This window comes from Daucus carota, chromosome 7 (assembly GCF_001625215.2).
Source record: "Daucus carota subsp. sativus chromosome 7, DH1 v3.0, whole genome shotgun sequence".
Lineage (NCBI taxonomy): Eukaryota > Viridiplantae > Streptophyta > Magnoliopsida > Apiales > Apiaceae > Daucus > Daucus carota.
This window is the reverse complement of record NC_030387.2, coordinates 39811400-39838649: the sequence shown is the minus strand read 5'-3', so window position 1 is coordinate 39838649 and position 27250 is coordinate 39811400. Positions and strand designations below refer to the sequence as shown.

At 34.7% G+C, this 27250-nt stretch overlaps 6 protein-coding genes across 6 annotated transcripts; 3 read left to right on the top strand and 3 right to left on the bottom strand.

Annotated features, from left to right (window-relative positions):
* Window positions 1-1535: 1535 nt before the first annotated feature.
* Window positions 1536-5850, top strand: LOC108193912 (uncharacterized). Its single transcript, XM_017360763.2, has 7 exons — window positions 1536-1797; window positions 2586-2631; window positions 3062-3188; window positions 3378-3448; window positions 4122-4225; window positions 5422-5475; window positions 5571-5850. Exons 1-6 carry the CDS (start codon window positions 1672-1674, stop codon window positions 5458-5460), a joined length of 513 nt encoding a protein of 170 aa, XP_017216252.1. The 5' UTR covers window positions 1536-1671; the 3' UTR covers window positions 5461-5475; window positions 5571-5850.
* A 2665-nt stretch (window positions 5851-8515) lies between these two features.
* LOC108194102 (cytochrome P450 94B3) lies at window positions 8516-10283 on the top strand. The gene has a single exon (XM_017361000.2). The coding sequence runs from the start codon at window positions 8581-8583 to the stop codon at window positions 10171-10173; it is 1593 nt and encodes a 530-aa protein (XP_017216489.1). The 5' UTR covers window positions 8516-8580; the 3' UTR covers window positions 10174-10283.
* A 1969-nt stretch (window positions 10284-12252) lies between these two features.
* On the bottom strand, window positions 12253-15548 carry LOC108196700 (SWI/SNF complex component SNF12 homolog). The gene is made up of 3 exons (XM_017364102.2): window positions 15395-15548; window positions 13147-14784; window positions 12253-12716 (listed from the first exon to the last, which is right to left on the bottom strand). The coding sequence occupies exons 2-3, from the start codon at window positions 14715-14717 to the stop codon at window positions 12644-12646; spliced, it is 1644 nt and encodes a 547-aa protein (XP_017219591.1). The 5' UTR covers window positions 14718-14784; window positions 15395-15548; the 3' UTR covers window positions 12253-12643.
* Window positions 15549-16246: 698 nt separating this feature from the next.
* LOC108193558 (large ribosomal subunit protein uL22y) lies at window positions 16247-18439 on the top strand. Its single transcript, XM_017360266.2, has 6 exons — window positions 16247-16365; window positions 16470-16506; window positions 16601-16641; window positions 17535-17765; window positions 17858-17960; window positions 18161-18439. Exons 1-6 carry the CDS (start codon window positions 16363-16365, stop codon window positions 18295-18297), a joined length of 552 nt encoding a protein of 183 aa, XP_017215755.1. The 5' UTR covers window positions 16247-16362; the 3' UTR covers window positions 18298-18439.
* A 903-nt stretch (window positions 18440-19342) lies between these two features.
* Window positions 19343-22010, bottom strand: LOC108193739 (elongation factor 1-delta). Its single transcript, XM_017360548.2, has 8 exons — window positions 21888-22010; window positions 20939-21044; window positions 20743-20859; window positions 20542-20617; window positions 20223-20349; window positions 19913-20026; window positions 19617-19778; window positions 19343-19523 (listed from the first exon to the last, which is right to left on the bottom strand). Coding segments are annotated over exons 2-8 (684 nt in total). The 5' UTR covers window positions 21025-21044; window positions 21888-22010; the 3' UTR covers window positions 19343-19521.
* A 951-nt stretch (window positions 22011-22961) lies between these two features.
* LOC108195712 (uncharacterized) lies at window positions 22962-26039 on the bottom strand. The gene is made up of 9 exons (XM_017362686.2): window positions 25908-26039; window positions 25297-25464; window positions 24745-24930; window positions 24284-24470; window positions 24031-24195; window positions 23810-23944; window positions 23603-23684; window positions 23367-23480; window positions 22962-23260 (listed from the first exon to the last, which is right to left on the bottom strand). Exons 1-9 carry the CDS (start codon window positions 25975-25977, stop codon window positions 23132-23134), a joined length of 1236 nt encoding a protein of 411 aa, XP_017218175.1. The 5' UTR covers window positions 25978-26039; the 3' UTR covers window positions 22962-23131.
* Between the last annotated feature and the right edge of the window lie 1211 nt (window positions 26040-27250).

Below are 27250 nucleotides of genomic sequence, written 5' to 3'. Positions count from 1 at the left end.
TGTAATTGGTAGCATTTCTTTAAAAATTACTCATAGTAGGGCTAGGGCATGATGGGAAGTATATATTTATTAATTTTGTAGAAATTAATATCGAGAAGGCTTTAATAGTTTGGTAATATTACCATTCTGATGTAAAATAATATAATATTGAAAATATGAAATATCTCTAGAATAATTGTCATGTATCATTTGAAAAGTGCAGAATATTTGTTCTCATTATTCTCATGTGTAAAATATAAAATGTTCTCAACGGTTTAATATTCGTCATTTAGCAAAAATATAGACGTATCTGCTAAAAAAAAAATACTTATCTACTTTTTTTAATACTTTAGATTTTTAGTTTTGAAAAGCAGGATATGTCAAACGCTTTCTTTGCTTTTTATCCTCCAACTCTCAAGTATTAATTTTTTTGATTTTTCTGAAAATACATTTTTGCTTTTTGAGTTTTGCAACTATAGTGCCATCTCATTTCTGATAACATAAACATACATATCTAATTTGTCTATGGATCATTTTGCAATCATAAAAAAGATGGTAATATGATAATGTAAGGTTTATCTTAATGATGTGTTGAATAATATTGAGATTATGACAAATTCGAAAAACCCGATCCCACAAAGTAACCATATATATTGAGCATAAACATCACATTATGCGCGTAATTATAGAAGGATGAAATATGATTGTGATCGAGATAATTTCAGAAGACAACCGAATATATATGCATACATATATATATTAACTCATTTAATTTAGACACTCAAAATTTTTAATATATAAATAGGTTACACACACATATACAGATATGTATGTGTGTATTATATATACATGTAACATTTTTTATTAATCACTGTTTATAAAAATTTATGCAGCCATGTATAACATAAATTATATATTCATCCTACATTTTACGATGATCGTTAACTAGTGACAATAACAATATTATTCGAATTATTATTTACTCTCATTTACCTAATAAAATTCAGCACAATTAACCTCAATCTTATACACATATTTACAAAATCATCCACGATTATTATACTTACTCATTAATATATATGACTAAATAACTGACTTAGTAGACAGTAGTAATTCCATCCTTTTTATTCTTTCTCATCATTTCATCTAAACATTAAACGGAAATCTAATTTATTTACAAATGATAAGATCTTCCACCTCTCCTTAATTTCATCATCTTTATTCCTTCTCAACTAACCGACAAATCATCGTTAATATATAATAATCGTAATATTAATTATCAAGGTATTATCGAAATCACTCATACAGTCATTAATCTCATTCACATACAAGTAGTCACTTTATTTATAATTACCCTATCAGCTAAATGATAATTATAACTTCCGGTTACATTATTTTTGTCGTATAAATACGAACACATCAATTGTTTATCAAAATTTAACAGAATTTAAAATTCTAAAACTAAATACCTATTTAAAGCATCAAAATTTTTTTGATCAAAATAATAAAATCCCTAATATCTCAAGATAAATGGCTTTATTTTCCCTAAAATACTTGTGATTTTCGGGCACCGTCGGTCTTTAAAATCGGTGTCTATATGCCCTGGTCTGTATATGCACTGCAGCTTTTTATTTCGACACTCGCTATATCCCTGGGGCTAAGAACAACAATTTAGGCGCCAAATCAACTCTAATGGCCGGCTCTTCATCTTCGTCGGCGCCGCCGTCTCAATCTCCGGCGTCCGGCGCTTCTAAATTCCTCGCTAATCTCCCCAATCGCGGCCTCTTATCCTCATCCACTGTCTACTCCACTAATCCGGTCATCTCTCTCTCTCTCTCCCCCCTCTCTCTTTCATTTAACATATATAGATGATAAACCCTAGCTTCTTTTATTATCAATTTAATTGCGAATTGTTAATGATTCTTGAATTTTAGATGCTTGTAGTTGGTTTAATTGAAGAAAGATTGTGAATTGATGAGATGTGTAGTAATTTTTTGGGTGATTTGGTTGATTGGAAATTTATGTGTTTGTTTAGATTGATGCTGCCGTGGTGAATTTGATTTTAAGTATGGCTGTGCTAGGTAGTTATCTTCGTATGTGTTGATCTGTTTAGGGTAGAATCTTTTTTTTTTTTCTTGGGGGGGGGGGGGGGGTTTAAGGATGTAGTTAGATGAATTTTAAAATGAAACGGATCCAGACGTGGATACGCGGGAGCGTGTTATGGCGGGACTTAAATGAATTTTAAAATGAAACGGATACGGATGTTGGTCTTAATTGTTATGAATTTGTGTTCATTTTTCTTAGGATATAAGAATGTGACGGGTTCTTTTTGTTTATAAAGTATAGAGCTTGGAGGTCGATTGAAATCTGTTTTTTTGTAGTGGCTGTGTAAGTTTAGGCGGTAATAGGAACTGCCGAAATCCTAGATGGGTACTTTTTGAACACAGTTCATCATTCAACTGAATGGTTTTATGTACTTTCTTATGGGGAAACGTGTATATTATGTGAAATGTGTGATCTTTAGTTTATATACGTGAAAAGCATAGCACTGTAATTGACTGATCGACTTAAATGCACTTTCTTAATTATTTAATTTGTTCTAGCAGGGTGGTATGCGTGTCTACATATGCGAGCATGACACATCACCGCCAGGTATTTGTAGTATATTTAGGCATTTTCCTTTCAAGTTCATATCTAATGATTATAGTATTGTATTATGATCAATTTGTAATTTTGATTTATTAATAATAATTATTCTCCTTGTGAAGTATTCACTGTCTTCATTATGTGCCGAATTTTTGTCCCAAAAAAAAAAACATTATGCGCCGAGTTTAATGAACTAAGGTATCAATGATCCGATAGTTCAGGTTTAAATTCGAACAAAATTTATTTAGTTGTGCATAAAATACATGTTTATGAATCTGCTGATTATATTCAAATAGCATAACACATGGAAATCAAATTGAAAAGCATTGCTGACACATCTACTCAATCTCTTTGTATTTTACGGGAGTTTAGATCTCCGTGTTCTACACAACATATGTTATTGATTATTCTATTTTTTAAATGTTTGAATTTTCAGAGGACCAGCTGATAAAGACAAACCAGACTAACATACTTATAAGGTCTCTTGTTCTTAAGAAACGGAAGGTAGATTCAAATTTAAAAGATGGAAAGGCTGTTTCTGTTGCTGAGAGTTCTAGAAAGAGGTATATTTTGCTTTTCTTTATCTGTCTACATTACTCGGGCGTCTCTTTTGAAACCCTGAATCAACCCAGGACTTCAGGACTTAAGTTTTTTCATTTTTGTATATGAATAACTAATACCACCACGCTTCGAGTAATTCCCTCATTGATTTTTGCCTTGTAAATATAAAATAACATAGTATTCTCTTTCAGGGCTCCAGAGAGGACTTTGGAGGGAAGAACTTCTTCTAAGAGGGGTGTGTCGAATACCCACTCTCAACCAGGTGTGCTATGTAGTTGTTTAATCTTCCACAATAAGCATACCAACATGAAATCTGTGGGATAGTTGATTATATAGTTTTGCAGTGATGATGATGAAGCCAATCTAATGCCTTTTAATTACTTTGTACACATTATCCGTGTTTAAGTAATGTTTCTATGTTGGTGATGGTTCTAATATATCTTTTTATTACTAAATTGTGTTTAATCTATCTCTTAATGTGTCTTCTCCGCATATGTTATTTTAAGATATTGATATTACTTTTGTATTGGACTATCTGCTCTTTTTGAACAACTTAATCCTTTAATAATCATATGCTATTTTTTTTTTCTATTTATTATCTTTTTTTATCCCTAGAAAGGGACAACTAAATTACGCCCTCTTCATGGTACTTTTTAATCTCCATTAAATGAACTATTAAATAATACAACTTAGTCTATGGGACAACCGAATTATTAGCGAATAATCCAACCCCCACCAGATTAGTGATCCCAGCGTAAATGCCATGACTTCGTGTGCTATGCTCTATTTTGTACAGCTTTAATATTTTCTTCCAAAAACGTACTTCACAAGTGATTTAAGGCCTGCATACCTCGTTTAGTTATTAAAATTATGGTAAATGTAGATGCTGTGATATTATCTGACAAGTATCTAATGGCTATTGTTTTATTATTCAGAGGGGTCTAGGTCTCGTGCACCTGAAAAGGATCTGCAGAGTTTGACTGTGGAAAGACTTCGTGCAATTCTAAGAGAAAAAGGTCTTTCAGCAAAGGGGAAAAAGGCAAGTGTTACTATAGTCATTTAAGTTCTTCTGTTTCATGTCTCAAAGAAAGTTATTGTCGTTTAACTACTAAATTATGAATGTGTGCAACCACTAGCTGATAATGCGAAGAACCTGGTAGAAATTTGTTCAGACCTCATTAGGAAAAGAAAGGATAACTCTTAATAGGAAACATGTAACATGACTAACATAATTGATTTTCCTGAAAGCCTTGCATTCTTAAGTTATGACCTTAATGTAATCTTGTCCTTCTCATTCTCTGTGTAAGGCTGTTACTTTGGCTACATGTTTACACCAAATACAGAGTTTGCTGCAATGACAAGTATTATGGACTGACGGAAAGCATAATTTTTGAGCAAGTATATGGAGGAAGTTGATGTGGTACAGGTCCAAGAAAGGTTGATAGGTTTGGAGATTCAATAAGATATAGATTATTAGAAGTCTTGAAAATGAATTATGAATCAGACCACTTATAGAATGAAAGGATTATAGCAATACTTACAATAATTTTAAACTAATATTGGTCAAAATTAAACTCTGTACTTGTATATATTGCAAGATGATAAATACTGACTTAAATATCCCTCATCAAAGATGGGGAACATATACTAGACTAGTATACGTAATAATAGTTATACGTCATTAAATTGTCTTGAGTAACAAAAATACGCTGTTCAGAATTCTATAATTAGTTTTTAATTGTCCCAACTTCTCAAGTATTGTTACATCGAAGAATCAAATTCTTGTTCACAACTTAAGTAGGGGTATCATGTCATAGTTAGCATGGTTGTCCTGTGTTATCTCCAAACTGAGCAACTTGTCACGCCCCGACAAAATTCAACCTCTAACTAGACTAGTATACGTAATAATAGTTATTACGTATACTAGACTAGTATACGTAATAATAGTTATACGTCATTAAATTGTCTTGAGTAACAAAAATACGCTGTTCAGAATTCTATAATTAGTTTTTAATTGTCCCAACTTCTCAAGTATTGTTACATCGAAGAATCAAATTCTTGTTCACAACTTAAGTAGGGGTATCATGTCATAGTTAGCAACTTGTCCTGTGTTATCTCCAAACTGAGTTTTGAAAGGGTCGAAACTCTAAACCCGTGACAAACTGCTTTAGTCATTCCTGTTCATTTACTTTACTGGTAGACATTTGCAGTACTGATAGTGAATTACCTGTGCAGGATGAATTGATTGCACGCTTGAGAGCTGCAAATGGCTAAATCATGTTTCTAGAGGTGCAAAAAGATTTGCATAAATGAGTATTTTAATAGGTAACCTATCAATTGTTGGCTTTCTTTATATAGATCTGATTGATATTCATTGTCTACAGGGTCGAGCGGAGTACAAATTGTACACTCTTCAAATGGATAATTAATGTCTATAAAACTTATTCTGCTATCTGGATTTGTGCAACTTCCAAAGCAAGAGGAATGTAGATTTTTAATGTCCATTTGATGTGAGTTATTTATTAGTATGCTTTTTAGACTGTGTCGAGTTATGTGATCTCCATAATGGAGTATTCTCTAGCAGTGGATTGCAACTTTAGCACAATAATTTTATCATAAACTTATGTACTGAGCACTGGGTCTTTTTATGCTTGGTTTCTGACATTTTTGCTCCCCCTAGAACAAATTGTTAGGTCTATCAAATCCATTTTAAAAATATATCGACCACATAATTGTAATTATCATTAGAAAGAAGTGCAAGTAATGTGCCGAGTCTTTTTGTAGCTATTTAAAGTATCGGGTCATGCCTTTTTTTGAACTCCAAATAGTTTGGATGAACCAGAAGAAGCAACTACCACTGCCATTGGCAGACCCACAAGTAGCTGACCTGAGTCTAAGTTCTAATACTCAGCAGTAGATAGCCAGGTGACCCATGACTATTCGGTTAGCTTCCACGCTCTTAGTTGCGGTATCTTTGTAGCAAAGCCTTGTGCAGGCCTGATAGCTGTGCATTTAGATTTGGATTTTAGGGCGTTGTATCTATGAATCTGAAAAACATAGTTTTTTCTTTCAGGCGACGTGGGAGGTGGAGTTTCATGTACCTGTTAATTGCAGGACCATCTCATCTCTCAGCCTTTAGATTAAAATGGTCTTGGCCTCTGTTAGTTTCATCTACTTGAAAGTGGAGTAAACTTTATTTAAGATCTCAAATATCTGTTTTTAATATATTATAAACTTAAAACCAGATCTGTCATAGGGGCTGGTGTTAACAGAACAAGGTAAAAAATAAATCAGCTCTCAAACTTGACACTTTTTATATGACTGGATCTTACCTACAAACTATGAATGACTAGTATAGACTTGTCTTATCTCTTTTCGAGTTTATTGCTAGCGGATATGAAAATGAGTTATTTTTATATGCACTTAGACCTGAACTATTTTCTCGCATTTTTAGCAAAAAGTACCAGACATCTTTTTCCACGGATAATAAACGCGTAAAGGGCTTTTGGATTATGAGCGAGAATGAGAATCAAGAATGGAAATAAAGTGTTATGAGAACAGGATTTCAAAAGAAATATAAGGAATGATTCATCCTCAAAGTGGGGTTGAAATTCTCATTCCATATTACAAAATTACTAATCTAAATATCAACACATGCGTTTGAGATTCTGATTTTTGTTAACCGGACTTGTGTCGATAAGGAGTCATGACTGTTTGTACACACGTGATGTGTGGAAAATAATGAGCAGCGAGCGTTGGTTGCCCACGTTGTGGAAGTCCTACAACTGGTCTAGTACAAAGTACAAGTCTGCAGTCTTGTTACACCAGCAAGCAGCACTGGCCCTCATCTAATCCACTTGTTTATTCGTCGACTCCAGACTCACGAGCCGCAGACTTAACAGCTATTGCCCACATTCGGTGCGTCAAATCGACGTCTTTACATGCAACGCACGTTTATCATATGCGTTTCTCTTCGAATTTGTGCACGTTTCATTTATAGTTTAGCCACAATATTTTGAGTTGCTCATCTCCAGCTAGAATGTTCACCACATATAAGCTCAACTTGTCTCCTTGATATAACTCACCGACCCTACATAACAAGCTCAGTTCTTCGTCTTTCTACGTTTGATTACTGATCAGCATGTCTTTCGGTTCGATAATACATTTTCTTGAAAGAAAATTCTTCGTTAAAATTATATTTGTAAGATAAATATATTCATCTTATAAGTATATCATGACAAGATATATTAATTCAATTTTCGAGTGAGGGAGAATTAAGATTTTTGAATATATTGTTAAATTATTTTCGTTATTATGACAAATATGATTAGCTTTGGCGAGACATAAATGATTGTTATGAGTTGATTTACAGTTAAAGTAAATTATAAAAAGCTAAATATAAAAAGTACAAATATGATATGATTGGATAAGATGGGAAAATCAAATAGGTGATGTTGATCTAGATTGATTGCAAATAATTACTAGTAATACTAATTCCTTAGTCCAAATCCTAATCATTTCCCAGCTTTGAATTTTTCCACAAGACCATTTCTGGTAGGATTTTTTTTGTTTTAACTCGTTTTCGACGATTAATAGAACTCTATAGATTTCCGAGCTTTGAACTTTTTTAGGTTGCTAAAACATTAATAATATGTGCATTAGATGATGATGGACAACTAAATTTTTTTGATAATTAGCTAAATATATTTAAAAAATAAGAAAAGTTCAAAATCTAAAATGATATCAGAGTCTAAATCCCGGTATTGCAAGGAAAAAAAATGGTTGGCAGTTTCAACCGTCGTTAAATTCGATCGATTCAAACGATACAAAAGAACATCTTAAACAAAATAACATCTTAAAAGGTCAAATACAAAAGGATTTTACAGGAAATTTTCTAACAATAATCTAAGGTCATTCTAGATCTCAATATCTGATAGATACATCATTAAAAAGAAACTGATTAGCTAGTCGGTTTAGGATTTATTTGAAACATTGGTTATATAATATAATAAACAAACACTAAAATTTCAATTCCCCTGTCCTATTCTAGACCAGAAAAATGTTTAAAATCCAGAACACACGTTAAAGGTTTAAAACAGCTGGACTCGAACATCAATATCAAAACCCCTTTCATCCCGGGACCGCAAACTATACAGAATTATATGACTACGTATTTACAACATATAATAATACCAAAATATAATAATAACAATAATAATCAAATATCAATCATTTCTCCATAAAAATCTAAACTTTTAGGTACGTTAAGGCTCCCACCACAAACACGTACTTATACGCGGGACACACAAATTTAATTTAATCCGCAACATTATTTATATAAACAACCTCAACTCATCTCTCGTTCCAACTCATTCTATATTCCAAGTACTCACCATGTTTCTCTCCTTGCTCCTCTGTCTCTCGCTCTGCCTCACGCTACTCTCGTTTCTTCTCACATTTTTCTTATCTCGTAAAAATCCGATATCGTATCCTCTTATCGATAGCCTATTCGTATTTTACAAAAATCGATATCGGTTGATACATGCTAGCCTAGTAGCATTTTACAAAAATCGATATCGGTTAATATATTGGTACACTGAGCTCCTCTCGGAGTCTCTTATTGGTAGCCTAGTAGCATTTTACAAAAATCGATATCGGTTGATACATTGGTACACTGAGCTTCTCGCGGAGTCGAGTTCGGGGACTATTGTAGTCAGGCGGCTCGGCGCGCAACGAACTATTGTGACGGCTAATGAGAAAAATGTGGAGTATATTTTGAAAACGAAGTTTAGTAATTTTCCTAAGGGGAAAGCGTTTACGGAATTTCTGGGGGATTTTCTCGGGTACGGGATTTTTAATGTGGACGGGGAGATGTGGAAGTCGCAGAGGAAGCTTGCGTGTCATGAGTTTAGCACGAGGTGTTTACGGGAGTTTGTTGTTAAGGTTTTGGAAGACGAGGTGGAGAATCAGCTCGTGCGAGTGCTTGAGAATGCGGTGGAGAATGAAAGTGTGGTGGATTTGCAAGTGGTTTTGAAGAGGTTTGCTTTTGATACTATTTGTAAAGTTGCGTTAGGGTTTGATCCGTCTCAGATGGATTCGTCTGAGACGGATCGGTTAGCTTGTGCATTTGATACGGCCTCGATGTTTAGTGCCATGCGCGGGGGCGCAATGGTGAATGCGGTGTGGAAATTGAAGAGATGGCTTAATGTTGGATCGGAGAAACGGCTTAAAGAGGCCGTGGCAGTGGTGCATGACGCGGTTGATGAGATTATTTTAGTCGAGAAAAATAAAATGAGGTTGAATCGCGGGGAAAATAGTGAAAATAGCGAAAAAAGTCTACTATGGAGGCTTTTATCAGCGGGAATTGATGATGGACTGGTTCGAGACATGGTCATCAGTTTCCTGATGGCGGGTCGGGACACGACGTCCTCAGCAATGACCTGGCTGTTCTGGCTAATTTCGCAAAATCAGGACGTTGAGGAAAGGCTGTTGAATGAAATTCTTTTGTCTAGTGAGGAATTAGTATTCGATGAATTGAAGGAAATGAGGTACATGAAAGCCTGCATTTCCGAGTCAATGAGGCTGTATCCACCGGTGGTTTGGGACTCGAAACACGCGGCCAACGACGACGTTTTGCCTGACGGGACGGTGGTGTACAAGGGGAACAGAGTGACCTATTTTCCTTATGGAATGGGGAGAATGGAGGAGCTTTGGGGGAAAGACCGGTTGGAGTTTAGACCGGACCGGTGGCTCGATGAATCGGGTGGTTTAAAGATGGTGAGTCCTTACAAGTATCCGGTTTTCCAGGCCGGTCCGAGAGTGTGCTTGGGAAAGGAAATGGCTTTCATACAGATGAAATATGCGGTGGCATCGGTTTTGAGACGGTTTGTGATAAAACCGGTTTGTTTGGACCAGCCGGTTTTTGTTCCTTTGTTGACGGGTCACATGGCCGGTGGACTTAAAGTTAGGGTGTTCAAGAGAGTTTGAATATTAATTAATTTTGTATTATAATTTCTAGTACACACTGTTCAAGTAAATTGTAGGATGTAAATTGAGATAATTTTGTATATATATATAGTTTTGGTGATAGTGCCCCCCACAGTTTATCAGCGTCATGAGACTCATTCCAAATCTACCTGCAATCTTCTCCAGTTAACCCTGAACCCGAAACGTAAGACCGTTGGCGGAACCAGAATTATAAAATAATTGGAACTCGAATATATCCATAATTTATAAATTTTAGATATTATTCCACGTTTGAAAATGTAATTGGAACTCAAAATATATCTGTATATTTGTAAGTCTGGGATATTATTCTGCGCCTAAAAATATTTCCGGACTAGAAATCTGGTCCAGGGAACCGATTAAAATCGAGTCTAGAAATCGGGTCTAGGAAACCGACTATCAATCGTGTCTAAGGAAACCACGTCGACAAGCATAGCTCTTTAATTCATAATTAATGAGTTCGATTAATGAAATTCGAAACTTTTATATAAACTGATTAGAATGAGAATCTCGGTCCGAGACAGGTTCTTCACTGTCTATGCCTATAAATTATATTCAAAACTTTTATCTAAACTGATTAGAATGAGAATCTCGATCTGAGACAGGTTCTTCACTGTCTATGCCTATAAATTATAAGCGCGTTTTTAGATAGTATAATCGCACTACAAACCAATTTGTTAGAATTTAAAACCAATGGTCAGAGTCGTAGGTGTGATCCACAGACATGTTTCGGTAGTTAATTAGGTTTTATTACGTGTGCCTGCTGTACACGAGACATGAGAAACTAGGGGCCGTTTGGTTCGACTCAGGGAAACAGAATGGGATACAGAAAGGGAAATGAAAAGAAAGGAAATGAATGATGCTGAATTGTATTACCTGTTTGGTTTTGATCCAGAAACGGAATAGAAAATTATATGATTATCTTTATATTTGATTTTCAAATATTTTAATATCAAAAATTTCAAATATATTTACATATATAATAATATAGTTCATTTATATTTCATAATTTGATATATTTAATTATTTTAAAATATTATTAATTTTATATTAAAATTATTTTTAATATATAAAAATTAAATTAAAATTTATTTTTGATTTTCAAAAATATTTTACATATTACTTTTGATGTTAATGACATCTGAAATAAATTATAAATGATAATAAAATAAGAATCAGGAAAGGGAAAAGAAATACCCAGGGAAGGGTGGGGAATGGATAATGAGGGATTTAGGGTAAACTTAAAACTAAAAAAAGGGAAAAGGAATGACAATTTTTGTAAAACAAACAACAATAACAAAGGGAATGAAACTGGTTGTTTCCCTTTCCCTTTGTTAACTACCCCCAACCAAACGGCCCCTTAGAGAAAGGGTATGGGGAAGACTGGTTCAAGATTGCCTCAGACCACACAAATCTTGTACAAGCAAGAAATTGCAAGTAATACGAAGCTAGATCAAAAAAATATCAGCGACTCACAGTTTTGTTGGCGTCTGACAGCAATGGTCGTGTTACAGACCCACAAAGTGTGATATTTCTGTCACTGTGACATCTGGTGGCCTGGCTCAAGAAAGACGATCATCTGTATGCAACACAACATGACAAAACCAAAAGATTGATATCGGTTACATATTTATGCTAGTATGCTACAGACATTAAGCTCAGTAACATTATCTCGGGACAAGCTAGTATGATCTTGCGAGATCTTAGGAGAGTGTAAAGGGTACAGAAACATCAGGGGACAAATTAAATAAATACACAGAACAGACAAATTAGTATCTATAGTTTTTAAGCAATACTGAGGAGACTAGAATTCAGTGAATTTCTGAAAAAATGAGCATACTTCTTAGTATAATATACTGTAGACAGTAAAGCATATGTATTCGTGCAGCAGTTGTCTTATCTCAGAGTTCTCACCCTAGTTGTATTAAGAATCTCAAGTCCTGACAAAACAAAACATGTACCTATAAACAAAATACATATGCTCGTATACATTCTGGTACTTTTATCATCCAAATGCTATGTATAAACACAGTTTCAATTTCAAACTAGGGGAATAATAAGTTCACCATGAGAAAGAACATTAAGAAAGTTGTTTAATATCATCAAAAAAAAAAAAAAGTTGCTTAAACACAAACTAGTAAATAGTACAAGCACTGTCCCTCCTTGCCTATCTGACAGAAAATGAACACTGATTAACAAAACCTGAAAAGCTTGATAGATTTAGAAGCCGAAAGCCGTGTTGTTCAGACTCCCTACCTTGACCGAGCGAAATCATCTCCGTCAATTTAACTTGGACAAGTTTGAATAATGAACCTGAACCACCGAGCCTATTGCCCTCATAAAAACATTCTAAGACAGTTATAATGGCTAATTGTTTCAATACACACTACAGATAGCTTTGGGCACCGATACAAAGCGCGCGCAGACCAGCTCCTACAACCTCACCTAAATACTATGTGCTTCCAGGAACATCATTTCCAGCTGCAGGTTTTCGATTGATATAACGGATGACAGCATCTTCCAGCCTGTAATAAGTGCACTCGAGATTCAATAATCTATCATGATTTTCAATCAAATAAAATCAACATTCCTACTGTCAACTATTTGTGTACACGAAAAACAATCCTGTTTTTTGCTCTTTATTTTGGGACAAGCATACAAGAACCTTCTTTTGTTGCACTACAGAATTAATAAGTACACAAACAAAAAAAATTATCTTCTAGACGAGGCATACAGAGTCGTCCCACTGCACTTCAAGTTTGGAATAAGGTCATTCTTAACGCATAAAAATTCAATTAATACTGATAATGCAATAGTGAGATAATGTACACCTACAAAAACATATGGAGGTGAAAGTATAATAAATGAATAATTACTAACACTGATTACAGAATGTAAACATAAAGACAAATTAAAATGCCTTTAGTGGCACACAAGACAAATAGAATTGCATACCAAGGTTGGTTATAGAATTCCGAGCGGCGCTCCTTCTCAGCATTATGATTGGCATCTCCAGAAAGAAGCTTCAAATCCTTGCTTTGAGAAGCAATTAGTGAATCAATGAAATCCGCTGGAGACTGACTGAATCCGAGAAAGAAAGCCCGCCTCAGCCGATGTTCATGTATCTTCTTTATAGCAGACGAGATAGCTTCATCACAGGCATCAATTTCCTTGTGCTTATCTAAATTCGCCAAGAAATTGGCCATCTCCTTGTCCAGTGAGAAGGGAATGTCAACCTGTACATCATAACAAATACTACTTTCGCTACCATTCCCAGAAAGCTTTATCTTATATTCCAAATGAATAGGTTGGGGAGGAGTCAGATGCGAAGATATCTTCATTGGAATCATACCAAATTTCACCTTGTCTTCCCCAAATATTTTCTTAAGTGGTGGATCACACATAAAGAAAGAAGGCTCAGTTGAAATTTGTAATTTTCTAGCCTTAACATAGTGCCAAATGGCAGATATAACCCTTGGACGGGTTTCCACTTCTATACCAAGGACCTCCGATAGAGCGGGTGAAAGTTGAAATTTTTCAGGCACATAGTTCATTTCCAGTCTGATCATTGCAGTGAATTCCTTGTCGCCTTTCCTCTTCACCTCAAATCCATCATGAGGGGCAGGCGATCGAGAATTGTCCCAGACAATTACATGGTTATCTGGATAAAGACTCTGGTCCAAATATATAGTAACTTTCTTGAAGAAAGTTGAAAACTTTGGATATGAAACATTCGAGCTTTGTCCCATACTTGTTGCACCAGGATCAGTCTCATCTTCGAGAATCCTCCCTATCATCTTAAGTGACCATGAAGGGGGCTCAGCATTCTCTTTCTCGGGTACTCTTTGTCTCTGGTTAGCAAAGGTATTAAATACATATATTCGAAGAGTTTTCTGAACATGTTGACGGTTCTTGAGAGATTCCTGAATGTCAAGCTTCTTTCTGGAAAGGGCAGCATCTACGCGAGATTCGAATTCAAGCAACTGAGTATAAAGAGCTGATTCAGGTAGAAGAGCAGCAACCTTATCTGGAATCTGCTTCTCAGGAAGCTTTCTCTTCTTCCTATTAGCTGCCGGAGTTAGTTCCATAGCTTTCAGAGGAGAAGCAGAACCTGGACCTGAAGAATTTGGAGGCCGAGCAGACTGCTTCTGAGGTGGTCGTTTCGCACTCCCTGTACCCGGTGTAGCAATAGAGGGTGAAGAAACACCCGAATTATTAACCCCTTGACTATTTATCTGTGAATAAGGCTGTGCCTGAGCTTGAAATTGGTTGTGAGGAGTTTGCCCTCGAACTTGTTGAAGGTGAGCATACTGAGCCTGAGCCAAAGCCTGCGCGTGGTGCCTATCAGTCAACTGAAAATGACCCTGAAAGTGAGCCCCACTTTGTGCCTGAGGATTCGCCTGAGCCATCAAATGTGATTGCATCTGATGATTCATAGGTGTAGTCTGAGAAATCACCCCTGAATTCCCAAACGCAGCCGGAACCCCAACATTCTTCATTGCATTATTATTATTATTCGACGCCATAAGAAAACCTCACACCCTACTTCCTAAAATCCAGTAAATACTTCACAGCCGCAAAACATTCAAGAACCTGAATTAACATAAAAACATCACCTTTAGTCTATAGCTCTCTAAACTCACACCTAAACAATTTTAGACACACGGGTAATCTTTTTTCAACAAATAACAAGAATTGCAACCACAATACAAAACACAACAGTCAAGAACTTACACAATTGAACTTAACTAAAACCCATTAAAACCGTAAATATAAATCAAATATCAAGAACCAAGAACCAAATAAATTACAAAAACACCGCCTTCAGGTCTCTAAACACAAATCTCAATAAATCAGCCAAATGGGTATAATTCTTTTTTACCAGAACACCAAATCAAGAATCTTTACGCTAAAATCCAAGTACAAGACTAATACACCGATAAAAACCAAAATTAAAAAAAAAATAAAAAAATAAGAAGCATTAATCACAAAAATACCACTTTAGGTCTCTAAACACAAATCTCTGCAATTCAGCCAAACGGGTGTAATCTTTTTTCACCAAAACCAAGAATCTTTACACTAAAAACTAATTGCAAGACTGATGAGCTCGAATCTTGAAACCCTAGATTCAGTGACAAAAAGGGCAGTATAGAAACATTAATATATGTAAGAATAAAGACAGAGATACAGAGATTAATCTTACAGTGAGAGATTATATGCTGTTGCTGTTGAATTGTGTTAAGCTTGTTCTCAAACACAGCATCAGCTGTGTGTATGTGTGTGTTTGTGTGTTTAAAAAAGAAGTAGTGTTCATTTTCTTCTCGCACGGACATATCACTCTGGAATTTATTAGCCTTATCTAATTACTAATTTGCTGTTACGTTTTTTCACTTTTAGTGAGTTTGGAAAAAAAAATGATGAACTATATGTGAAATTTTAGACCATCAATTATTGTTTTTTTATTTTATTATGATAGCTTCTTGTTGTTTTTCTTGAAACTCATTAGCTTTTTTTTTAATCTTATTATGATAGTTAATAATTATTAGAATATTATTAATAATTAATTTTTTATTCAATGCAAAATAAACTTGTTGACTAGGTTTCTTTTGACCGGAGCAGATATAATTCTAATTTGAGTTTTTTTTTAATATCGTGGTATAAGATTGGTGTGGTTAACGATGTGAGTCAACATCTAAAATTTCAAGAACTCCAAATCAACGGCTAAACATTCGAAAATAAATGAGTTAATAGTGTAATTACTAAATCACTAAATTATGTAGAATGAATAAAAAATTCAAGCATATTATGTTTACTAAAAAAATTCCTTGATTCATAATATTTATTGTGTAGATAGCAAGACTCGCTTTGATTTGAACATAAATGCATACATTTTCCACGAATAAGTATTTTCTATACAAATTAGAGTATTAAATACTCTTGAAATATTAATTTCAGAAAATATATATCAATATTTTTTTCTCGAAACCAGTAGCCCGTTTAAAGGCCCAACTACAGGAAACAACATACATACAAAACAATAAACGGGCCAACATGGTAAAGTGAGGCCCAAATAAGAGGCAAACCCTAGCTACAAGAAGGGTTTTATAATTCTCAAGCGGCTAGCGCATTTTCTCTTTTACTCGAGCAAGCAAACACAGAGCAGCTGCAACAATGGTGAGCCTTCTCTCTCAATTTCATCTATTTATGTATGTGTGTATATGTGTAAGTATATATGTATGTATTGATTTGATGATTTGAGTTTGTTGATAACTGAACAGGTGAAGTATTCTAAGGAGCCTGACAATCCCACCAAATGTAAGGCTTGTTTAATTAGGTTGATTTGAATGTGTTGTTTTGATTGGATGATTGATTGAAGATGTGGGTGTTTGTGTTTTTTGATTTTTTTCAGCTTGCAAGTCCAGGGGGTCTGGTCTGAGGGTTCATTTTAAGGTACCTTTTCTGTTTTTTTATCTTTGTTTCTTGTTTTTTATTTGTCTCGACAGGGAGAGAGAGATGTGTGTAAATGATAGTGTCATTCTATTGCTGCCAGAGAGAGGGGAGAGAGAGAGGTCAGTGTGTAATGATTTGGAGGGAGAGGGAGAGGGAGAGAGAGGGAGGGAGGGAGGGAGAATAGTGTAAGTGATTTGGGGGGGGGGGAGAGATTAGGGTGTGAATGATTTGGAGAGGGAGAGAGATTAGTGTGTAAATGATTTGGGCAGGGAGAGTGATTGGGTATTTGGGTGGGAATGATCTGGAGAGGGAGAGAGTTTAGTGTGTAAATGGTTTGGGGAGGAAGAGAGATTAGGGTGTGAATGATTTGGGGAGGGAGAGAGATTAGGGTGTAAATGATTTGGTGAGGGAGAGATTAGTGAGTGTGTGTGTGTGTGTGTAATTGGGGTGATGATAGACATGTGTTCAGTGTCTTTATTCTTGATGTGTAACTTAGTGATATATGTAAATGCATTAATGAATATTTACTTGAATAAAATGTGATTATGATTATTGGTTTTGTATTGTACTTGATTTTGTGTTATTTGATATAAAAAGTTTCGAATTAATATGAGAAAGCAGTCATGTTGTTCTTTCTGTTGACTCCGTATTAATACCGGTTTTGTTTACAGTGTTTAAAGTTAGGTTTAATAGTTGAAATAAGTTGACGGTAGTAGTATTGTTTGGGTGATCCTTGATAGTTTTCAGTATGTCTTGACGTTATGCGTATATTGTTTTAAGATATTGGCCCCAGATGTTTGATAGTGCAATAGTATTTCACTAATGGAAGTATTGTTCCTGAGCATTGTTTTTCTCTCACAAGTAATCGAATGTCGCCCAATGTCTTTATGCAGAACACCAGAGAAACAGCACATGCTATTCGCAAGTTACCTTTGATCAAGGCCAAAAGGTACTTGGAAGATGTTCTTGCTCACAAGCAAGCAATCCCATTCACTCGCTTTTGCAGGGGAGTTGGCCGTACTGCTCAAGCCAAAAACAGACACTCCAATGGCCAAGGACGTTGGCCCGCTAAGTCAGCTAAATTCATCTTGGATTTGCTCAAGAATGCTGAGAGCAATGCTGAAGTATGTGTTTATGCTCTCCTGTTTACTTCTTTTATCATATCAACATTTCTCTCACCACTAAAGAATATATGTTGTCTCAACATATTTTGTAGGTGAAAGGCTTGGACGTGGATTCACTTTACATATCTCACATCCAGGTCAACCAAGCACAAAAGCAGAGGCGTCGTACATACCGTGCCCACGGGCGAATCAACCGTAAGTTCTCTTAAAAATTTAGAAAAACTGATGAACTCAATAAACATAAACAGTTGAATCTTCGATCTGATTATGGTCAATTAGTTAGTATATTACTGCCCTCCTTTCCTAAGAAAAGAAAACCATATATTGATAAAATAAAGTTTTAGGAAATATCTAGTAATTGAACTTGTTTCTTACAAGCTTAATTGCCTTTGCAGCTTACATGTCTTCTCCATGTCACATTGAGTTGACTCTGTCTGAAAAAGAAGAGCCGGTGAAAAAGGAGCCTGACACTCAGTTGGCATCTAGGAAGAACAAAGGTAGCCAAGTCTTGCGCAGTGGTGCATCATCTTAGATATCTTGATGGAAGTTATTGGAGGAACAATGCGAAATTTATTTTCCCAATATTTTGAGAACATGTTTTTGTTTTGTAATGGATTCTCATATCATGAATCGACATTTAATATTTTGGCGAATTTAGTTGAACTTTGATTATCGTGTATGCTGGATGTATGTTGTTTAATTACTTGTCTAGAATTGAAATTACCTGGATAATTTAAGTTGGGTGGGGGGTTGAAAAGAAAAGAAAATATTACTGTAATGGATTAATCTCAGCACATTGATATTTCTGTGGTAGACAACTGCCTTTTTATTCCAATTTTTTTTGGGTTCGGTTTTAATGCCAGTAATTGGTGGGTGAAATTTATCCTCTCTTTTTAATGGATGATGTTGGACGTTCTGGATTCTTGCATTATGCTGTATAATCTGAAGTCAAATGCAATTAGCAATAATCCATTTTTGTGGACCTAAAATTGTTACTATTGAAAGATCCAATAAATTACATCCAAATCAATTTCTATCGTAAGAATCAAACACTTACACTCGATTTACACTAATTATCTTACGTCTCATGTCATCTTTCATGTTAAATTTACAATAATATTTGAAAATTTAATTTTAATAATATAAATTCTATCCGAGCCTTCAAGTTAGATAACTCCGAACCATTCTATTATAACTCACCTAGACTAGTTGAGCTCAAGTTTTATTCACAAACGGGTACAGAACCGAACACACTTAAACTAGTTGAGCTCAAGTTTTTTTCACTAACTGCCCCACTTGTTCGTATACATGTCCACGAATCAAAACAAGTCACAAATAATTATCTATCACAAGGGAAATTTGGTACAAGTCTTAAATTTGAGATACCTTAACCTGCTCTTATCCCAAATTTCCGGGAAACCAACGGTTAGAGAATTATACTTCTAATAATTACGAGAAACTTTAATCTGGTTAAAGAATTATACTAATGGTGAGAAACATAAATCTGCCAGAGCAAAATATATTTGGACCGAAAGATAGCTGAATTTTTGCAACAAAGGATAGGTAGAGAACAGAGCTAAAGTACAAGTCTTCACCATTTATTTGTTTCAATCTGCAAATGAAAATGTCATTACAAAACTATGCAGCATCCTGGAGACTAACATGAGAACACATATATATTGAATATCATGCATGAGAATCTTTGCTGCTTCCACAAACTTCAAGCACCCTTTCCCAGACAAACTTGAAATTTAATTTCTACAAGAAAATATAAGAGTATAATCAGAAAAAGAAACAAAGATGGCGGATAAACATTGCAACTAGGTAGATTAAAATGGTTTTAAAACTTACATATTTTATTAAACGCCACGATATCACAGCTCTGGATGTACTCATTCGCTGGCTCGGCAGTAAGGTAGTCCTCAACAAGATCGTCAACAGACACCAAGTCATCTACGATGGTCATCATAATTTGCAGCTTCTTTATACCATATCCAACAGGTACAAGCTTGGCTGTCCAAGAAAATTAATTTTAGGAGACTTGATAACGTGCTTATTATTAATCGTATCTAATAATATGGCACATGGTAATCCTATATCTTGACAGGAGGAGGATTCATCACATATCAAGGGCTAAAGAAACATACATGCTCCCCAAAGCAAGCCATCCAACTTGACACTTCTAACAGCTTCCTCAAGCTTCTTCATGTCAGTTTCATCATCCCATGGTTTTATATCCAACAAGACGGATGACTTACCAGCTAAGAAGAAAATTCAAGAAACACAAAAGCGTGAGACGAATATATAGCTGAAAGAAGTTTATAGTTAATGCGGAAACTGCATTACCAATTTAAAGGTCAAGCCTTCTGCATATTAGTGCAATAGAGTGCAGTTTATAATCAGCAAGACCAAATTTAAAATATGAATGCTAATATTAATATAAAAAGGAGACTTTACATTCTTTCTTCTTTCCAGATGCCTTGACAGCTGCTGCGCGTTCTTCAGCGGCCTTCTTTTCCTCTTCAGTCTCCTCACCAAACAAATCAACATCGTCATCATCATCATCCTCTGCTGCAGCAGCAGCCTGAAAAAAAATAAAAATATACACCTTGAAAGTTAAATCGATTCAATGCAGAATATAATTGATGACCAAGTACGCTTTTCAATCTCTTCCTCCCTTTGAAGAAGAGAGAATGAGATTGGCAAAAGATCTAAAAATTATAATCCCCCACTTAAAAAAAAAAAAGCTAATAAATAAACTTTAAAGGGAACTTGCCTTAGTGTCAGCAGCTGGAGGAGTTGCAACGGCAGACCCCTCTACAGTTACGCCACAACCTTCCGCAGACACACCGCTGCAGTTGTTCACATAAACAATCACAAATTATCGTATCCAATAAAGCATATATAATGATTCTGATTGTTAATGACGCAATACTGCAGTCTGCAGCACTCTGCATTTTATAGATGGTCAACTTACGAAATCCTTAAAAGAGCCTCAATGTGATTGTACCACCGTGAAACATTCACATATTTAGATGATGGTGGCTTTGCAAGAGCCGCATGAACAGCAAGGTCATCCTTGGAAGCCTGATATCTGTAAAGTGAAATTTAAAGGCGACATTAAAAAACTAGCTATGATATAAAAACAAAGTAGCAGATAATATGAAACTTACCCAGAAATGTAACTTCTTGACAACAGATACTCATCAAGCTTCTTAATGCCATCCTCAGAGCTAAGGTTGTAAAATGTGATAGCCATGTCAGTAAAGTAGTAATCACCTAAAAACAAGTGAAAATAGTTATACAAATCCTCAGTTAATCAGCGCATCAAAGCTACATTTACCCTTCATTAACCAAACTATTCTAAGGTCACAATCTAGACATGCATTGAGCACAATTTCAAGAACATATCCTCTAACTTATCAATTTCTTAGGTACAGTTATTCACTTATGTTTCCCCAACAAAGAAAAAACTAATTTGATAGAATACCGCAACACAATCAACAAAAGCATATATAAATTATAATCTGAGTAAAATTTTCAGTGTAACCTTATGCTAATTCTAGACCAACAACAATTACATGCAAACAAATTACACAATATAATTATATCCCATCCATATCATCATTGTAATTCAATATATCATCATCCATATCTGCCGTAATCTATAAGCATCAAACACAAAGCAACAGAAACACCTACACCTTCACATACAAAATCACTAACAAGTAACAACACGATCTTTCACAAACGACCCCATCTTTATCAGTTTACTCCATACAGAAGCCATAAAAACACAATCCTTCACAAAAATACTCAATATTTATCAGTTTAATCCATTCAAAGCACTAAAAACACAATTTTTCACCAAAAGACTCAGTCCTTATCAGTTTCCTCCATTCAATCGCAATAAAAATCCAATCTTTAACAAAAAGATGCAATATTTATCATTGTATAAGATCATAAACTACTATTCAATCAAAATTCATAATTCAATTAATTGTTAAGAACCCAATTTCATCCAAATTATACAAAATTGAGCAAATTTAAGTCAATTACACTACTAAACAAATCAATATTGTACAAAAAAACACACACAAACACGAGTGTATGTGTACTTACTGGAGCTGAAGCTTGAGGCAGTGAAGATCTAGGGTTCTTGAAGAAAGCTGAAGATACTACAAGATTAAAGCTTCTGGAGAGTTCTATATATGAAAAGATGGACGAGGAGTAGGGATGGCAATCGGGTCGGATCGGATCGGGTATGGACAAATCCATATCCAAATCTGAAATTTTTATCAATATCCGAACCCGATCCGAACTCCGAAAATTTTTTGGATTGGATATCCGAAACCCGAAACCCGAAACACAAACCCGAAATCTGAAAATATTTATAATTATAAATATTGCACTCGAAATATTTTCAAAAAAAAAAATAAAAAAAATATTGCATTCGAAATCGTACTCGCGACATGGAATTTAATCATTTTCAATCATTATATCACAATATCAATTTAGTTTATATATTTATAATTAATATATTATTAATCAACTCAATTAAAAAATGTTTATTCACCATATTAACCTTTTGAATCATTCTATAATTTAATTTTATATGATTTAATTATTAGTCAATTTTTGCCATCCAAATCCAAATCCAAAAATTTTCGGGTTTGAAAATTAAATCCATATCCAAATCCAAATCCAAAAAATCTGGTTCGGTATATCCAAAATTTCGGGTTTCGGATCGGATATCCGTCGGATCGGATTATTTTGCCATCCCTGACGAGGGGTACTATTGGTATTCCACAAATTATGTCGAATTGGGCACTTGGGCCTCTATGATCCAAGTGATCAAACCAAACTAACTCGATTACTCGACATAAAATTTAGTTTTTAAATTTATTTTTTTTTGCTAAAATATGAAAGTACACCACAATTTTGGTATCGAATTCGGTTTTATATTTTGATCACACGATGTGATATAAAAAGTATGAAATAAGTATATTTTTTAATATTATGGAAAAAGTAATTTATAAATAAATAAGTATAATTATATATGAGATATATAAAAAAATAATTTAAAACAGTAGATAAAATTGAAATTTATTTAGAAAATAAGTACTTAAATTTGCAAAATAATGAATACGAATAATTCTCTCAATATGAAAAATTAAGAAATATAATTATCTGTCCTCATGCAGTTCAGTACAAACTTCACATTACCAAAACATCCCTTCAACTCATAACTCAAGTCCAGCTCAAGTCCAGAAATTCCCAATAAAAATTTTCAAGAAAGAAAAACGATACTCGTAAATTAGGAATAATTTTCTGTCTTCTGTAAATTGCAGCTTCTCAATGCTATGTTATAGACATACTACATCATCTGACGCATCATCAGAGGAATCATTCCTTGAACCTGTTTCTTGGTCAGGTGCAGGGAGAGTTTCGCGAAATGATGTCACTTGTTCAGCAGTAAACCAGTCTTGTGACATCTGTGTGTAATGATCACCCAACAAAGAAGGGAAAAATATTATTTACAAATAAGAAATAACTTACTGAAAGATTAAGACACTGAAGTTATTGTCATATGGAACTTACAAAGTCCGGGTAGCCATCAGAGACGCTAAAACTTTCTGGAGAACTCATTAGGAACTGAGTTATGTAATAAAGAACATAATATCCGCATTCCTTGTCACCAGTCTGCTGCGGAACCTGGAAATCATCTGGCAGCTTTAGGCAATCTAAATGTTTCTGTCATATGCTATATTTTACATTAACATTTTGTCGTTACAATTTAAATATATATGATATGTCAGCGGAAGAAACAACCTCACCTTGGGTACCAAAAGAGGAATCTTGTCAATCTGCTGTTTACTTACTGATCTCCCCTCTCCTTCATATATATCTAACAAGAATCTGAGAAATGAGAATAATAAGCACCCACGTATAACTAAAGAATCTTTATATATATCTCTTTTTTTTTTTGATCAAATTTATATATATCTCTTTAAATGAAATTAATTAATAATCAAGGATACTACTCTCTGAGAACTTTTTCAATGTCCTGCTTTGGATTGTTCTTCCGCATTGAATCCAGTAGTAAAATACAAGGAGTTGCGGCTTTTGATTGCAGATCTTCCCCCACGTGACAAAATATCAAAAGGCTCCAGTGGTTGCTGAGGAGGTAAGAACTCATGTCAGAAACACGACTCAAGAACAATTGAGTTGCTACAAAATCATATCAAATACGCGTACTACTTACTATAGACAAATAGGAAGAAAGACATATTTTTTCGAAAATTTTCTATCCCTCTTGATATATCCCAATGGTTTCTTTCTGTCTCCTTCAAGATACATCTCAAACCACAAACAGTCTATATAATCATGAGAATCCTTCTTCTCTCTTGGAATAGTCTGCCACAAATCTCTGAGCATTCCATACAAATTTACTCATAAGATATTAGATTACGACCTTTTCTTTTAGTAACATTATTTATAAAAGAAAAAAGTATTACCCCAGGTATTTGTTTAGTAATTTGTCATCTAACATTCCTTTTTGCCTGGCATTTCTTACTCTTCTCCTTGATTGTCTATGAGCACGGGAAACACTTGCTCTAGTTTGCTCAGCTTCCGAGTCATCCAAGTCAGCTGCTACTCTTTTACGATTTTTTCTCTGTCGTGGATGTTGAGATTGTTTGCATGCTGTAAAATGGACCAAATTCCTTAGCCTGAATAAAATCTCAAAAGTCCAAGTCAATTGTGAGAGTTCGACAATTTTAACCAACTTCAGTCTTGACCTTTTCTCGGTTCAAGATGAATCAAATTTCAAATAAACATACAGATAAGATGTTTAATTAAAGAATATGTAAGACGTGGGCTTAAATGCAAATTTCAGAGGCAACACTAAAGGGAGCATCATACTATAAATTTATAATCACTAAATAGCTTGAAATTTATCTTGATACCAAAACCGTACCAGAGTTGCTTGCTTTCACAGGATTAATCCTCCGTTTTGATTGTTTGGGCTGAGGGCCACTCTTATCTTGACTTGGTGCCATCAGTCCCACAACAACTATTCTTACAGTTTGTGGAGTGCTATCCATCATAGAATTCTTTCCTGGCAAGTATGCAATTTGATGCACGGGTCCTCGGCCTTTGTTCCCTGTCAGCACACAAATTTGACAGGTTTTTAAATCTTTATAATCACCAATCAACCCCTATTTTCGCTATTTGTATCGTGATATGACAGAAATATGAATGACCAAATATTCACCAGCACGCCATATAGCAGAACATGAACAATATCTAATAAATGGTACGAGGGATAAAGAATGTACTAGTTCATTCAAATCATCATATGTATACTTGGATTTTATTAATAAACTACACACACACAAATACATGTATGGGGGTGAGAAATTTGGTCTACGAGTTTCCCTGAATGAAAAGCTCAACCAACTTTACGGACACTGGAGATTTATAATCACTAAATGGCTTCAATTAAAATTATCTCGACACTGAACCATACCAGAGTTGCTTGCTTTTGCAGGATCAACCCTCAGTTTTAATCGCTTGCACTGACTGCTGCTAACTTGACTTGGTGCAGCTGGCGCCGTTAGTGTTAGAATGGACTCCATCATTGAATTCTCTCCTGGTAAGTCTGCAACTTGATGCACAGGTCCTTGGCCTTCATTCCCTGTTGGAACAGAAATATGACCAATTTAAATCTTTATCAATTATCAGTAGCAATCAGCCCATACATTTACTATTTATATGATATGAGAGAAATCTCAATGACCACGTATACCCAGCATGCAACATGAACATCAATAAGAAAATTATATAAGGGAAGAAGAATGTACAATATCATTCAAATCATCATATGTATGCTTCGATTTTAATTTGTATTATTTTTGAAAAAAAACAGGCAATCTCTGTTAAATAGTAAGAATCCTGACTTCAGGCAGAGGTAATCTCAATAAACTACACAATCACACACACAAAAAATACATGTATTGGAAAAAGAAAATTGTTCAATGGGTTTTTTCTGAATGAAAAGCCAGCCAACCTTGGGACATAATACAGATTTATAATCATCAAAGAGCTTGATTACGCATTTAACTCGACTCTAAAACGTACCAGAGTTGATTGCTTCTCCAGGTTTAACAAGCCCTTCCAGGCCTTTGCGCCTGCGCTGATAGCATAACATCCTTGAGGACTCTGATTCTGCCGAAAAGGATTCAACATTATACGCAGACCATTAAATCAGGAAAAGCTAATAACCGACTTGGTTGAATGAACTGTGAGTCTGTGACATATGACATATTATCAGTGTAAAAACGAGATTCAGACTTAATATGTGAAAACATGAAACAAGAATTAATCGGAGATTAATCAGATGATTAATTGAATAATCCGAGATTAACCATCGACTTTTGGAACAATGCATATTATACATAACATGCTTGTACTTTTACATATTTTGATTCAATAAATCTGTCATTCATCAGGAAGGGATTGAATCTTTACATTACACAATAACAAGAACAGCTGCTGCATAATTTCAGAGCAAAAGAAAGACAATAACAAAATCAAAAACAAAATGATCAATACCAATAAAGCCCCTCTTGGTTCAATGTGCTTTCGAGATTTTATTCGTTTGAAATTAAAACTTGTAACTGCAAAGTGCAAACCTACTGTTTCATAATGTAAAGCATAAAACCCACACTTGTGAAAGAACTTAAATACACAAACAAATAATGCACATTGACAACTTACGATATTTTATTCCCGACTGTTTCGAAATCTTGGCTCCGGTGTGCAGGTTTTGAGTTTTTTAAGCTCGGGTAATCTGATAAAACTAGTATGTTTGGATTTGGATTTGGATTGAAGATGGTAAAGAGGGGAGTGAAGTGATAAGTTAATGTTGTAATGATGATTTCGGCGGGATATTGAACCGTTTTATCGGGAAGTGCACTGGTTTTTAAATCGAGTGTTAATGTTGCATGCATTTTTATTTTCATTGAGCTGTAATGAATGCCTACGTAGGCTAGGTAATCGCGTGCAGAGTACACCGAGCGAGAGCACTTGTTTCACTAATAGTTAATCATGTTTTTCTTTTTTATGTTTTTTTTACAGATGGTTTAATCATGTTGTTGAGTTCAATATAAACAATACAGTATTTAATTATATACTCCGTTGTCTCTCCGTTTGACTAAAGCTTTCTCGTTTATATAAAAAAATCTTTTACAAATTTCGTATAAATCCTGAATTAGTTGGTCTCGTTAAAGCATTCTCATTGGCTCCCCCATATGTTTCCCTATCCTCATAATTTAGAGAATTTCTTAACTTTTTATCAAAACTGAAGCTACATCCGAAACCCTAAAATAGGGTTTAGTTTTAGGGACCAAAACTCAAACCCCATATTTGGGGACTCACTGTGCATGCCCCATCCTCTTTTTTTTGATTTTTTAGTTTTATTT